Here is a 15,281-nt window from a genome sequence, read left to right as displayed (position 1 = left end):
CTTATTTTGTTTCCCATCAGTTTTACAGCTAGGTTTGCTAGGCCACAAGAAGACGAGGCTGTGAATGCAAGACCACAATGCCTCTCTTGGGCTGAGACTTTCCGACAGGTTTAAAAAAAATCACAGTGTCTTACGTAAACACTTACGGAAACAGTGATGATGATATAGTTTAGCAAAAGCAAAAAGCCACATCTATCTCCAAACTATAAACAGACTAAACAACGATTTCAAAATGCTGGTATACATCAGTTGTAAATAAACCTTTTCTTCTTCTTTTTTTAAGGACAGTACAGTACATTCAGCAAGGAGTTTCTGTTTTTCAATCTGTAATTTAAAATCCCTTAAGAAAGCACGCTGTAAAACGCATATCTAGTATGTGAAAAAAAAATGCATTGGCTATGATAATGAAACAACCATTTACTGCAGAAAAATCAAGTTCCTCAATTAGAAGAAATACCTCATATTAGCAATGTTCATGTGTTACTTAAAGGCCTTTAAAGTTTCCTGAAAAAAATACTTCGCTAAGCCTGCGGCAAGTATATTTGCTCTAATGCTGTACGTTTAAGTTCATTACCCTAAATTAATAAGCACATTAAAATCGTGTTTATTTAAATTTTCTTTAAATTTTCTTTTGAGACGATTTTAATATCCCTCTAAACCTTAAGCACTGAAGAAATATATCAATATCTTTTGTTTCACTGTCCAAGTATGTACAGTATTAACAACTTTCAACTTAAATTACCCCAGCTTGCTCAGCTTGTTCAATCGGTTCCATGGAAATACTATTCCAGAGTCTGGTGCTTACGTTACCTTATACTCACTAATACAAGATGATTTATTGAGGTCATAAAAACAGCAAGTGCAGCTCTCACCTCCTTCATTTTGTTAAAGCCTCACGAGACTCTGTTTTCCTATTCTGAGGGTCAGAGATGCATCTTCTCCTTTAGATAACAAATAAAGTATACACCTGCCTGGCCGTATGAGGCTGCTAGTGTTTCTTTGCAAAGCAATCTGGCAACATCAGGCAATTTTTTTTTTAATATATAGACTATATTAGAGCTGTGGGTTGAGGTCTCATAGCTGCAGTCACCCTTTGTCCTTACATTCAGTTGTTTTTTTTTAATATCATTCTCTCTCCAGTTTTCATCATTCTTCTTTTTAAGCATGGAATCATAACAGAGGTAAAAGTAGACACATATTCAGCTAATACTTTCAGCTGTGTTTGTCATGTTTTATGGTTTAAGTGCTTCAATGGATGACATATATATATATATATATATATATATATATATATATATATATATATATATATATATATATATATATAGGCCCTACAGCATTGCAAGATCCACTCAAACCAAAAGGTCTAGGCATGTTATGTTATGGACTAGTTTTGGTGATTTCTTTGTATCTAAGCATGCAAGATCGCCCTCGGCCCCAGACTTTCTGTATCACTTTTTCGCTGTGATGCCTCATTTGACAGGGAGACAGACGTGTGTTCTACAGCGTGACCCCACTGGTACACTGCTCACCTGTCAACATCCAGACTACAGAAACTACTATAGTTATTCATCTATACCTTCAGAAATGATAAGGTCTACGGATGAAGGTACAGTCTGAACCTTTTTTCTACTAATACCGTGTTCTCATGACACTGACAAGGTGCTGGCCTGCCATTATCACTTTAAATACCGTGACACATTGTTTCCACATTTCTTTATATTCCATGCTGCACTTAGTTTCTCATGAGTTTCACCTCAAGTCGAGTAATAATTGACATTTTATGGTGTAGGCATGACATCGTTTTTGTGTTTCTTAACTTTGTAGGTGTTTTTACTCTGCCTTTAAGTACGCAGCGGTACATTGCTTCTCGGTTTTCAGAATCTGTCCAACATTGAGCAGACAGACTCCTCTGTCAGGGCCAGCAGTCCTGCAGAAGTGTTGACAATTGAATCTCAGTGCTCCCTCTCTCTCTCTCCTGTTGGTGAGTCCGTAGGGAATTTGTTTGCTACGTGCTCTGGCTGGCAAAGCTGCTTATCAAGTAACACTCTCTCAACTACTGTCTGCTGGCACTCAATCACACCCCACTTTCTCTGGCTGTACCGGCCCCTGGGATCTGCCAAAACTCAGATAAACTCCACAGCATGTCAGCACAAAGGCAACAAAACAAGCAACTTGTGAACAACCAGCATGTTTAAAGACTTCTTTACTTGTGTTTGGAAACATGCTCACTGTTAATTCTCTATTTGCAAACGACCCAGTTACTGTAATTGACCAGTGACATGCTTTGAAGAAAATGTAAATAAAAACAAAATTAAAGGGAAACACATAAATACCATATTTGTTTTTATAAATGACAGACAACTGCAAACTCAGTTAATGCAGCCATCTCTCGTGTTGAGCTTCATAATTAGTATCATTCTGCTTGTAAAGGGCAGAATGCCTTGCCAGTACCAGTAGTTAAAGCTGGCCTGGTCTGCTGTGTCAATTGAATCCATCAACACTGATTTCTGATCCCTGAGTTAGAGTATGCACAGTTGTAAACATGATATCAAAACAGCAATAAGCTAAAATGGCAGATCTGTGCTGCTTACTGTTTAGCTCTATTGTGGAGTACCTACACTTATAGTGGCTTTTAAAAAAGACAGAATAACAAAACAAATACCAAATGGGATAAAGAAAACAAATGTTTTTGGGGGCATTTTATGATTTGTTACTAGCAAAAATAATATTATGTAATACTAATTATAGTTTTTGTATATATGGAATTATACATATATCACATTATTCAAATGTAATACTCGGGTAAGGGCTACCTAACCAACACCTATTCTTCACAACATGACAATGCACCTCTGATTTCTTTATAAGTCCTTTTATCTTAAGTTTCTTCCTTTGATCATTGCGTTGATAACATCATCCCAATCTCCCTTAGTTCTCAAATTGTTATAGTTCAACCTTCATAGCTCTGTAATCCAGAGAATTGTATATAGCTATGAGCTCCTGTACTTTATGGCTGTCACAAATCTTTTCTAAATTAAACCTACAAACTGAGGAAAAATCTTCTAATGCTATTTCAGCAGTGCTGTCGGACGTGCAACAAGGTGTTAGCAATCTCCTAGCAATGACTGCCAACTGGGTTCCATTATCGCCATGGCAGCAGTGCAGGTGGGACGGCCACAAGCTGTGGCTGAGTACACTAAGGCCCCCAGCTTCCGAAGGACACGTTTCATATGCAGTTGCATCCAAAGGCCTATCCTCAATTAGAATCTCACCACTGTTCTACAGACACCACTGAAAACAAATCTTATCAACAACACCCCGGAGGCACAGCAACGGAATGTTACAGCTACAGTATATATCAGCACTATGAACTGTTTGTGAATGTTACTCACACTGAACCCATCATCCTAAAGCCCCATTTTCATGACATTAAAGAAACCTAACTATAGCCTTGTCCTCTGAAGTTATATATACTAAAAGTAGAATTACATTTTCCTAGTGGACCCTAGTGTTTGTTTTGTTAATCATGGACTAAGATTAAGGTTATTTTTTTTCCCCGCCTGGGTGTTGCTGGTTGATTTTTCTCCAAACAGGAAACACACTTGCTTCTGGGTGATATTTTAAAGTGGCTAATTCTAAACCTGGTCTATCTATTATTGTCTGGCAAGGAGTGCAGTATTTAATGGCCATTGTAAAAGGGAGACTGTCATTTGAAAATGCCGCTCAGGGACCCAGTGTGTATTTACATACAGAAACAGGAAGAGCTGAAGTCTTTCTCAAAGAAGACATTAAGAAATACGTTTGCCCAAAACCTTTTAATATTGCTAGATAGCATTTACTTGACACTGGAGGGTATTTAAAAGCAGCACGGAAAAAAACAAGGTTCAATCTGATTTTCTGTTGGTAAAAATTTCCCCAAAATCGGTCTAAGAATAGGAAGAGTGTTGCCCCAATTTCCCTGCTCTAATTTATTTCCTCGCCCCAAACAAGCCTGCAAGCTCTCTAAGGAGTTATCCTGTGAAAGTTACTTTGAATTCATTAATAAGTAAATCTGTTTCTATGGTTTCCACAAAGTGGCCTGATTTATATGCATAGCTACACACTAATAAGTAACTCAGGTCCCAAAACTCAGCACTGGAAATGCAGGTCACCCTTTTCTACACACTTAGCAAAGGAGCAGCTTAGCACAGGCGTAAACATGAGGTACCAAAATCACCTGACAGGGCAGAGTGCCCACCTAGCGCTAGATCTTGAATGATATAGCTAGATAGACAGCTTCAATCGCATGATCAACGTTACAAACTTTACCACCCTAGTTTGCTCTAGCGCAGAATTATTATAGAGACAGTTAAATCAAATTTATCTTCAACGTTTCCTTTCATTTCTATTACCAAAGCTGGATTGATATGAGAGTCGATACCAATGCAGAATGAGATTCAAAGCAAACAATGCTTCTGTAATATTAAATACTGATAATAACTACCATAATAAACTGAACAGCACACTGTGCTCTTGTGCTCTATATTAAGATGCAATACATTTTACTTTTTGAAGGTTAAAATGAAATTTTATTGGTGTTTCTTTGCCCAAGGTAATACGGTACATGCTTGTGTTTTTGTCAACTCTGCAACTTTCAAGCTGTATTACACAATAGCAACAGTGCTCACAACAGTACCTTTAAATGAATAGAAGTAACAGTGACAGGTGGATTTGTACAATACTTTACAATTTACCGTGATTGCATAGAATTAGCATTAGGTTTGGGATTTATTGTACTCAGACCTGTAGCTAAGGTTTTAATAGAGTGTATTTGCATCTACTTATGTGTTAATAAGAATGTAATACAAGACCTTTTTCATACACATTGGTATTTAAATATGTAATAATTACCAACATAGAAAGATACTTGTTTATTGAGGAGATATAAACCCAAGCAACATTCTCAGAAAATGTGCAAATCCCTGACAGAGTACTTCCATAAACCATTGATAATAAACAGTTAAGATACATCCTGTTATCAGATGTAAGGCACACATAGCTGTTTGTTCCTGGGACTACCTTAAAATATTTGACCATTTCATTTTAACGCAGACACCTACGCACTAAAGGGCTTGATATTAAACATTTATGGCCAATGACTCAGATACACATCAGGTCCAGTATTTGGCTGCTATTTTTATGAAATGTCACCTGAATATGTAGAGACATATATATTTTTTTATCTCTGAAGTTCTAAATACCACATCTTTTCAACAATAATATCCCATTTTCCCAAAAACGTATTAGTCATTTTGGGCTTGACATTATTTTTAACTATATTGAATGGATAGTATGAGAAAATGCAAATATACAATTCTAAACAATAACTGGGCTGTGAAAAAGAGGTTATTTCACAACATTCCAGTTATTATTACCATGCCATGTTTTTAATTCCAAATGTCTGTAAATAACTTTCACTTCAAGTATTCAGAGTGCAATATAACATAACACAGCAAACTGTAACTTGGGTGAGAGGGACTCAAGGATTATTAATGAAGACAATGTATATTGTTCAGCTTGTTATAAATGGGTCACGGCCACCCTCATGCATAAGCTTAGTTCCAGAGAGTTACACAAGAAGTACGTTGAACTTTCTGTACACTTTCTCGAGAGCTGTCCACACTAAGCCGTGAAGTAGTTATATTTTGTGTTGCCATTCCAAATAGCTTCATGAAATCTTGCCTTAAAGCCTTAAAGAGGCTTCCATGGTGTTAAAAGAACTGCTGTAACCTATTATGACATGTCTCTTCTTAAGAGGAACACAACTGAATATCGACACTCCACACTAATAATCCATTCCGCTACGCTTACGTGATAAAAACCCAGCAAGAAAAAACGCAATTGCCCGTAACGGCACTGTAGTTAAGTCATTGTTTTGAGTTCAAATTGTTTTCTTTTTTGTTTATTGAACTGTTCAAAGCTTAAGTAAAGCTGTGGTTTGAGCACACAGCAAGCAAGTCACAAGTTCCCCCTTAAAGAACATTTTAAAATGATCGTATTGAAGTTTGGTTTTTTTTTTGTAGAGAACAGAATACACTTTCTATGTTCATTACTTTCATAACATGCACTAGAAATGAAAGAATCGGCTGTGCCAGTCACTCAATTCTCAAGCTGAATGGTACTTGCTGTACTGAGTACATAGATACATCCTAAGTGAAAATGTACGTGTTTTCAGAAGAAATTATTATTTTGTTTCATGAAATACTGGAGATATTGATTGATGCTGGAACTGTAATGGAAAAATATATATAAAAAAAATACAGCCTCACACAGGAAACAGCAAATTCTAACATTTCTCTGACGTTCTCAAATGAACAATAAAGGTAGAAGATGAGCACAGTGGATCTGGAGATTTGATTCCAGATCCTCAAGAAGCTTTCTCTAAATACTGCTCCACCCCTTTATGACAGAAGAGGAGAAGAACATGCCTGTGTTAATCTCAAACCATAATCATAGGTGTATTATTATGAGCACACTAAGGTATGCGGCTTTTCTCAGCAATGCACACCTTGATGTTCTCCTAATTTATAATTCCTAAAATAGCTAAACACTCAATCAACAACAATCATAGTAGTACAAAAAAAGGAACTTCATCACATTACCTTTGTAATGTTGATGCCCTTCGTCATATGGCTTGGAGTATTTTGATTGAATTATTCATTTTATTATTTCATTTCTCTTTTTGATCAGTTCATTCCTGGTTGAACTCTTCAATGCAAAATTGTCTTTAATCCTATTTATTCTGCACAGGTGAATTTCAAGAAACACGAAATAAATGCATAAACACTATTCCTCAGCAACAATTTGCACACAAGTAGATGTCATTTTAATTGGACACAATTCCACACTGTTTTTTAAAATGTCAATTAAGCAGTATCTGGGGTTGACATACTATGCATTGAACTTCAAATGAATGCAGATTGATTTGCAGTTTTGGACCAGACAAGATGTCACAGTGTAGGTGTTAATTGGTTCTTGTGAAGCTGTTGGTATCTTGAGAATTTATATTTAGTAGACTCATGCCGAGATATGTGCTGTTATCCTCACCACTTCTGAAGGTGTTGCTAATTCTCATCTTATTCTACAGTCTAAATAATTGTGCATTTATAAAATGGGGCTCTCCATTTGGAAGACAATATAAAATGTACAAAAACAAAAACAAATGTCAACAGAGCAAATGAATCACATCCTGAACAAATGTAGTGGCTGCTATAGTATTGTTGAGTGTTGTTTAAATGTTTAGTGAATCACTAATCGTAATAAACCGGGTGTGTATCTGTTTGAATTTGATACCCCCCTGGGAATACACATCTATTATGGTGCCCCTATCCTGTGGTAAGACTGTTCCAAATTTGTGATTGGTTGGCCAATGTAAATCTTGTAGGGAAAACTTTAACTTTGTGAATGCATATATTACCAGAAAGGCATCTCAGAAGTGCTAACATTTCTAACAAAGTCTTACAAGTGACAAATGTGATGTGCAAAATGATCCACACTCCAAAGTATAATTTAAAATGCACTATTCATTATGTTTGCATTGGTCTCTTCCAATGACAGATACTGGTGACAGGCAAAGATTTCTATCTTAAGAACAGATTAAAAATATATGTCTTCTTCCACCTTTACTGTATCCAAACCAAACTGCCAATGAAATGATGGGTCTATAACATCCTATAGACAGAGATGGATTGTGGCAATATTGTTTTATCGCCATTACAATTTTTAAACTAGGAGTACGTTTTTACCCCCACACCAAATTCCCAATAAATGTCTATCATACCATGAGTAAAGCCTTTTATATGGCCCACTCATAACAAGGGACCAAATGAAATGTAAAAATAGCCATAATTCAATGATTTCAACTTTCCTTCGAGCCAAAGACAGTACAGTACATGCTGAAACTGATGATAGACCCCCAGCTCACGTTTCTTGGTGAAAAGAAAGAACGTTACTGAAAGCATGTCATTAACTGGCCTATTCGCTTACTGTAATAGCAGGAGGTTTGTTAGGACTGTTTCAGGACTAGAGGAAACAATCCTTCATTTAGGTAAAACATCTTCTTTCAGGGTAGACAGGTGATACAAAATGAAGGCTGAACCGCCACTTAAAACAACTTTCGATTGAAAGTTTAAAGCAGTCAAGTAGTACCATCTTCCGAGGTACATATTTGTAAAGCACACCAACCTTATTTTAAGCCCCTAGGGGTTAATACAACCACTCTGGTAAACACACCACAGAAGAAGGCACCATTTTTCGCCAGTGTTCATCCAAGCCTGTGAGGCTGCTGGAAGAAAATGATCTTGAAACACCTGGTAAGTCAAAGGTGAAGAGTACAGAGAACTGGGGACAGTTTTATAGAATGTGCCTTCAGAGATGACTCTAGTTCAATACAACTTATTAAAATGTGAAAGGTTATTTATTATAGATTGAAAACACTTAGGTTGCTGTACCAGTCTGTAAGAACATGTGGGTTTTATTTAACATTTTGGTTTTAAAATAAGAAACCATGTGTGGTATTGTTCTTCTTACGCTCACAAAAAAACTTGACAAGGACTGTATCCAGAGCAATTACCTTACACCAGAACTAAAATGTAAACCACAGTTTTATAATATCATCATAATGAAAAGAAATGTCATCAGCGAATCATAAATGTGTAATTTAGAGTGACAATTTCAGCAGCCTCACTCTCAAAAGAATGGGAATTGCAGTGCATCTTACTGGAATATTCACAAATCTCACTGTTCTTTATTTCAACTCTCATTCATTCCCATATTCTGACCTTGGCATCTCTGCATCTGAAGCTATGCCTTAGAATTCAATTTAAATTGGATACAAAAGAAACATATTTAAAATGTGCTAACTGTGGACACAGCACCTATAAAACACTAATGTTAGAATTTGTAGTAACACTGAAGATGTTTTTTTGACAAACTGTGAACAGGCTGGCTGGTGGTGACATCAGGCCAGGAAGTAGACAGACAACAATAAATGTGAGTGAATAAATAAATAAATAAATAAATAAATAAATAAATAAATAAATAAATGTGAGTGAATGCACTGCTGAGCCAGTTTATTATAAATCAAAGATTTCAACAAACAAAACACATTACAAAACAAAAGGCACGATGGCCAAAAGAAACAAACAAATAAACAAACAAACACTAACCTAGAACAAGTAACGGGCTGGTGTAGAACCAGCACGTGTAGCAATTGTTCATTTTATATTTATATCTGCTCACACTCTCTCCCGTTCTCCACTCTGAACACCCAACCCTGTGAGGGTGAAAGCACTCACTCTTTTATGCAGCTGTACCGAGACTCGATTGCTGATCATTCAATTGAATCACAGCACAGTCTGCACGTGGACTAATTGTGCTCCCCGTGCTTCCATACTAATACCCACTTTAATCTGCACGTGAAGTGATTGTGCAATCCCTGTGCCTAAATACAAATACACATTTTAAATCACCTGTGCTACATAACCCACACTTTGTGCACCACTACAAACATACATATAAACATCCCACATACAACATAAAACACAAAATACACACAGGGGCGCGGCACCCCACAACACAAATGGCTGAAAGTCTCTTTTGTCAAAGATTAAGTACCTTTTAAAAGGAGTGCACATTTCGTAACCACACATGTTATGGATATACCAGGAAGATTATAATACCCACTTCCACAATTTCACAGTGGCAATGGTACACTTAATGTCCAACACCAGCCAGAAAAATGTTTTTGTTTTACCACAGAGCGGATTTCAAATGTGCAATGAGGGCAAATTTCAGACTCCAAGAGTTATATTTATAAAAATATAATATTCATACTAAGTGCCTGAGGCAAAGCCAGTCTGGAGAATAATTAAAAACTGGAAACTGTGTTTGAGTCTCGAGCTGGCTGTGCCCAGCTGCAGCACCAGCTCTACACAGAGCCTGCACTGCCAAGAAACACGCAGTAAAACAATGCGAGGCCAGTTGCCTTGTCTTAATTGGCGCTACAAATGAAATCATGTTACCCAGTTTTAAAGTCATTAGCCAACTCGACGATTTGTTGAAAAAGTGCTCATTTTGGTCACTGCTGTACAGTATAAGATATCCAGTAGAATCAGAGCCACAGGTCTGCAGACATCTCCTATAACAAATAATGTATCCTGGAAAATGATACAACTTAAGCCCCTTGGGTACAAAGCACAGATCATAAAAGGTACTACAGATAACAGCAGATCTCATTATGTTTTATAATGGTTGTGGGTTGTTTCACATGTTATTTAAACCCAGCGGACGTTTCTGAACATCGAAAAAATGAGCCATGTTATTATGCCAGGACTCCTGCTGTTTAGTAAACACCCACCCTCCAATAAAACAAATAGTTTTTAAAACAGTTTATTTTGTTTTTTCTAATAGAAAATAATAGAAACATTGTGTATTCTCTCTCAGATTTGTTGATAAACTTCAGGTTAACAAAACAAATAGGTGAACTTATGTTTATCGTATGTAGTTCTTATAACAATAAATAACAATCAATAAACAGTGGCCTTTTGGCAGGGCTAAGGATTAAAATAAAGGGTATTTCTTGAAAGGGAAGATTCCAAACACGACATTTCTGTCAACTCAGTCAAGGTTTAGAGCTCATAATAAAGTAAGTGCAGTGGTTATAATCAAAACCAGAAGAAGCTGCATGAATAAATAATGCAGTAATACAGTAATACTAGAAGGATATCATGCCAACAAATACATTATTGGATTCATCGTTCTCTTTTTTACCTTCTTACAGCCTGGCTGGGAAAGAAGTCTGCAAAGGAAAGCAGCCCAATCCTCACTGCTGCACATCCTATAGTACTGGCAGGGCCTGCTTTCCATGTGGTCTTATAAAGAACACTTACAGCATTCAGATCCTGTGATTCCAATGAAAGGACATTTGGACAGATGTCTGAACAAAACTTCATAAAGCTGCAGTGTCTCTTATAAAATGTCCCATTATAAAAGCAGTGCAAAGGGTAATAAAGCATAGCAAAAGCATAGTAAAGCATGGGTAAGCATTTCAAAGCCCAGAGATGTATGGTAAAGCATATTAAATAACATGGTAAAGTGAGGTAAATGCATAGTATACCGTAAAAACCAAAAGAGAAACTGTGCAAGTTTTCTATTATAAACTTTAAGGGATCGTACAATCATTTCATCAATTCAAAGTCAAATACAATTCATTATTATTGGTTTACAACCTCGTGAGAAAATATAGTATGTACAATAAGACTAGAACTACTTATAAATATTTTACTGTTTACTGTTATAATACGTATACCTGTAGAAAACTACAGTACCGTCTTATAGAGTACATTCTGGTATTCAGTTTCAGCTAATTATTTGAGAACATTCTCATTTACAAAGACAACATGGCAAGGCAGCAACAGCAGCAAAAGAACAGATTTCCTGTAATACACCAGGAAACTAACCATGTTGCCTAGTTCATTGACGTTCCCCAAAAATAGTTCTTCAGGGACTGCTGAAAACCGGGCTGCCAACAATTGGGAATGAGGGATAACCAAATTGTGTTTTATATATTGTATAACCAGTACCTACATGTGAGATATTTTTATAGTTCACTGTTATTTCAACGATCATGGTAAGTTGTAAGGTTCACAAATCTTTTTGTTTGAGGAACCCTGTCTTAAAAATAATTCTGAATCGGTCCCCTCAGCTGAAAAGTGAGGAAATGCCATTGACAAACAAGACAGAAAAACAGTACTGCAATAAAAGCATATGTTCTGTAAGTAACACAAGGCATGTCACAATATTGACAGGACTTTTCTTAGTTTATTAAATATTTACATCTCTTGAATTTCCTGGCGACCCCCTGGGCAACCTGTGTTGACCCCCCTGGGTGAGAACCACTTACATTACTGTCAGGTAAGGCAACAGCACCTTTTAAAGAAGAGCACTCATCAAACACATGGTTATAGTGTAGAAATAAGCCACTCTTCCATTAGTTATTGATGCACCGTGAAGGCCAGTTCTTCCACTCTTTTAACAAAAGGCTTAATGTGCATTCTCAGAACTATCCCAAAATATATGACTTGTCTGCAAAACTATAAGACATATATCATTAAACAGAAGTTGCTGTAAGGTGGACCTTTCATTATTCTCATTAGTCTAATAAGTTAGCTTTTTTTGTTTTCCAGACTTTAATTTGCATTTAGAACCCCAATAATAGTGTAACAATAGTAAAACAGTAATTGCAACAGGGCTATAATTGAAAACATAAAAAAAATGTAGACTGTTAAAATGTGTAATTTGAGGCTACTTACTCTGAAGCCTCTCATCTCACATCTATGCTGGAACTGACACACATGTGCAAAATAGAAAACACTGTAAAGGCCCTGAAAGGCACATTCCTAATATATGCATCATAAGCACTGTATGTATCATATACTGTGCACATGTTACAAATTATTCAAACCATACAAATATACACTTTGTGTATCCTTGTGTGACCTGTATATGCAGGGGAAGAGTACTGGAGTAAAAGGGCTAGCTTGTTTCTTGCTGCACTGCCAGCCACTAGGGGTAAACCAGACAGCTGATAAATGCCACCATGTGTAAGGGGAATGCTAAAGCCTATTTGATATTTGCATGTTAAAGTTTGCTCTAAGTCCTTGTGGCAATGTGCCCCGCCCCTGTGTGCATTTCTGTGTTATATGTTGTGTGTGGTGTGTTAATGTTGGTGTATAGAGATGGCTGCACGGGATATAAATGGGTGTGTGCAGCACGAGTTGTTTAAAATGTATAATTGTATTTAGGCACGGGATTGCACATCACTTCACGTCAATGTAGCGATCTCGGTTCCCGCAGGCAGGCGCATCACGCAGGGCGAGGCAAGCCACACACAGGCGGAGGGCGGGCACGAACCCGGTACCTCTCGCATTAAAGCATAGCACCGATACCGCTGTACAAAAGAGCCGGCTCCTTTGCAAGGAGCGTATATCGGGCTTATGTCTCTGTGTGTGATTACGTCACCTACCAGCCCTACTGCTGCCTTCCCCCGTGCACGCTACACTCTCCCCTGCCAGCCTCAAGTCCGCCCCGGACTTGCTAACCAGGCTACAGTCCGACGAGTGCGTGCTGGGGTACCTGCATCCCACTACTGACACCAATGTAGCGATCTTGGTTCCCGCAGGCAGGTGCATCACACAGGGCGAGGCAATCCACACACAGGCGGAGGACGGGCGTGAACCCGGGACCTCTCGCACTGAAGCATAGCGCCGATACCGCTGTACAAAAGAGCCGGCTCCTTTGCAAGGAGCGTATATCAGGCTTATGTCTCTGTGTGTGATTACGTCTCCTACCAGCCTTTCCGCTGCCAGGACTACCCCGGCTGGAGGAGCCAGACTGGGGACTATTAATGTCTCTGCTGACAGCATTTCCGCTGTCAGCTGGGAAGCTGCTGGAATTGCCACCAACAGCAGAAGAGCGGCAGGAGTATGCCACCCCGCTGTCAGCATTGCTGCTGACAGCCTTACGACCTGTGGGCCCCTTGAAGCCTCAGGGGGCGGGGCACATTGCCACAGTCCTCAAAAGGGTTAAGTTTCACTAATACATTGAAACATTGAATTATTAAATTATATAAAGACCTGTTTAGGCTAAACCTTTAAGCAAAGGTTTTCTTTAATATCAGCTCAAGATTTCTCTCTGCCTTTAAGCTGCTCCCTTTACATAAAAACCATGAATACAGCTTTAATACTTCTACACATGGTGAGGTCTATGTGCTCATTCTGACAGCCAGGCTTTAGTGCAGTGAGCCATAGTTAAAGGGGTCTTTCCAGATCCCAATTAAAAAGGTCTATGGATTTGAAGGGAACACATGGAGATCATAGGACATCTCTTTCTTTATCCCTGTCATGAGGGGGTTCTGTGGTATTCCTGAGCAATATTACTTGAACCCCTCTTCTGTTGCCAGATTAGCAGCTCCAGCAGGCTTCTATACTGCACCAGTCTCATATTCCCCGTCCTGACCTTCGCTTCTTCGCTGACAGTAATTGCTCTGTTTCACTAATTCATGAAACAGTCGGGCCACATGCCTCTTGAGGCAGCATAAAAAAATCGTTAGACGAGAAAGAAAACACTCTTCTCCCAGCAGGGAACATATCAGACGAACAGTAAACTAAAAAGCAACTAGGATTAGAAAATAAGAACAATTCTCCAGAACATTGCAAATCTTTAAGAGAATAAGTGTAGAATGGATTCTACGAAATATATATACACACATATATATATACACACCCAGCCCCCGAGGGGTTAGTGGCATCCCTGCAGGTAAAATGGCAGCAGTATTGTGTGCTTACATTGAAACAGACCTCCTCAATCACCACATAAAAGGGTAGTCCCTCCAGGGAAAGTTGGTGACATCCTTGGATCAAGGAGCGGAAGCTCTCATTGCTACTGCCTGGCTTCAGTCTCCAGTGCAGCACAAAGCAATCTTCATAATCATCACATGTATCATCTCCAACCAAAGTACATCCTTTTGAAGTTTCTGTGATTTAACACAATTTTAAAAACTGTATTAATATCAAGAAGCTTTTAAAACTGCCAGGGGTTGCCTTTTTGATCTACTACCATACATTTTTTGTATTTAATGTCATATTAGAAAACGATATACCCATTTAAAAACAATATACTCACTGAAGGCAGCCACGGCCAGGGCTATTGTGACAAGGATGGAGACCCAGGATACCCACAATGCCTTCTTCCGGTAGCTCTGGGCTTCATGAGGCTTCAACCGGGTGCTGCTTTCAAGCAAACCTGCCGAGAGCAATAAACCCGGAAGTAATTACTGCAGCCCACCACTACACAGTGTGCATAACTAGAAACACAGCCAATTAGCTACCCCCCTCTCAGCAAAGCAACATTGACATTAACTACAATTGTTGGCTTTAGCCATTCGGTAGTATCTCATGAAGTTTTAAATTTGCTTCCAAATAATAAACTGAAATCAAGACAACATTGCCTTTTCTTGTTTCATATCTCATAATTACTTCTTACAGTAATATATAGTAATAGATACTTTACATTCATAAACGTGTCTACAGAACGGCTTATTATGTTCACAAGCTTGCAGCGCTCGTACATTATATATATATATATATATATATATATATATATATATATATATATATATATATATATATATATATAATTTATATGGATGTTTAATATTTGTTTGAATGAAAATGAGTATA

At 37.9% G+C, this 15,281-nt stretch overlaps 1 protein-coding gene across 2 annotated transcripts in view; it reads right to left on the bottom strand.

Moving 5' to 3' along the window:
- The window catches only part of LOC117407614 (transmembrane protein 163a), a 35,340-nt gene that overhangs the window by 14,733 nt on the left and 5,326 nt on the right, over nt 1–15,281 (bottom strand). For both annotated transcript variants that reach the window (XM_059032390.1, XM_034012749.3), the window contains one exon: nt 14,725–14,844. In XM_059032390.1, coding sequence (XP_058888373.1) covers nt 14,725–14,844 — 120 coding nt within the window. The remainder of the gene's footprint in view (nt 1–14,724; nt 14,845–15,281) is intronic.

Source organism: Acipenser ruthenus, chromosome 10 (assembly GCF_902713425.1).
Source record: "Acipenser ruthenus chromosome 10, fAciRut3.2 maternal haplotype, whole genome shotgun sequence".
NCBI classification, from domain to species: Eukaryota; Metazoa; Chordata; class Actinopteri; order Acipenseriformes; family Acipenseridae; genus Acipenser; species Acipenser ruthenus.
This window is presented reverse-complemented; position numbering and strand designations above follow the sequence as displayed.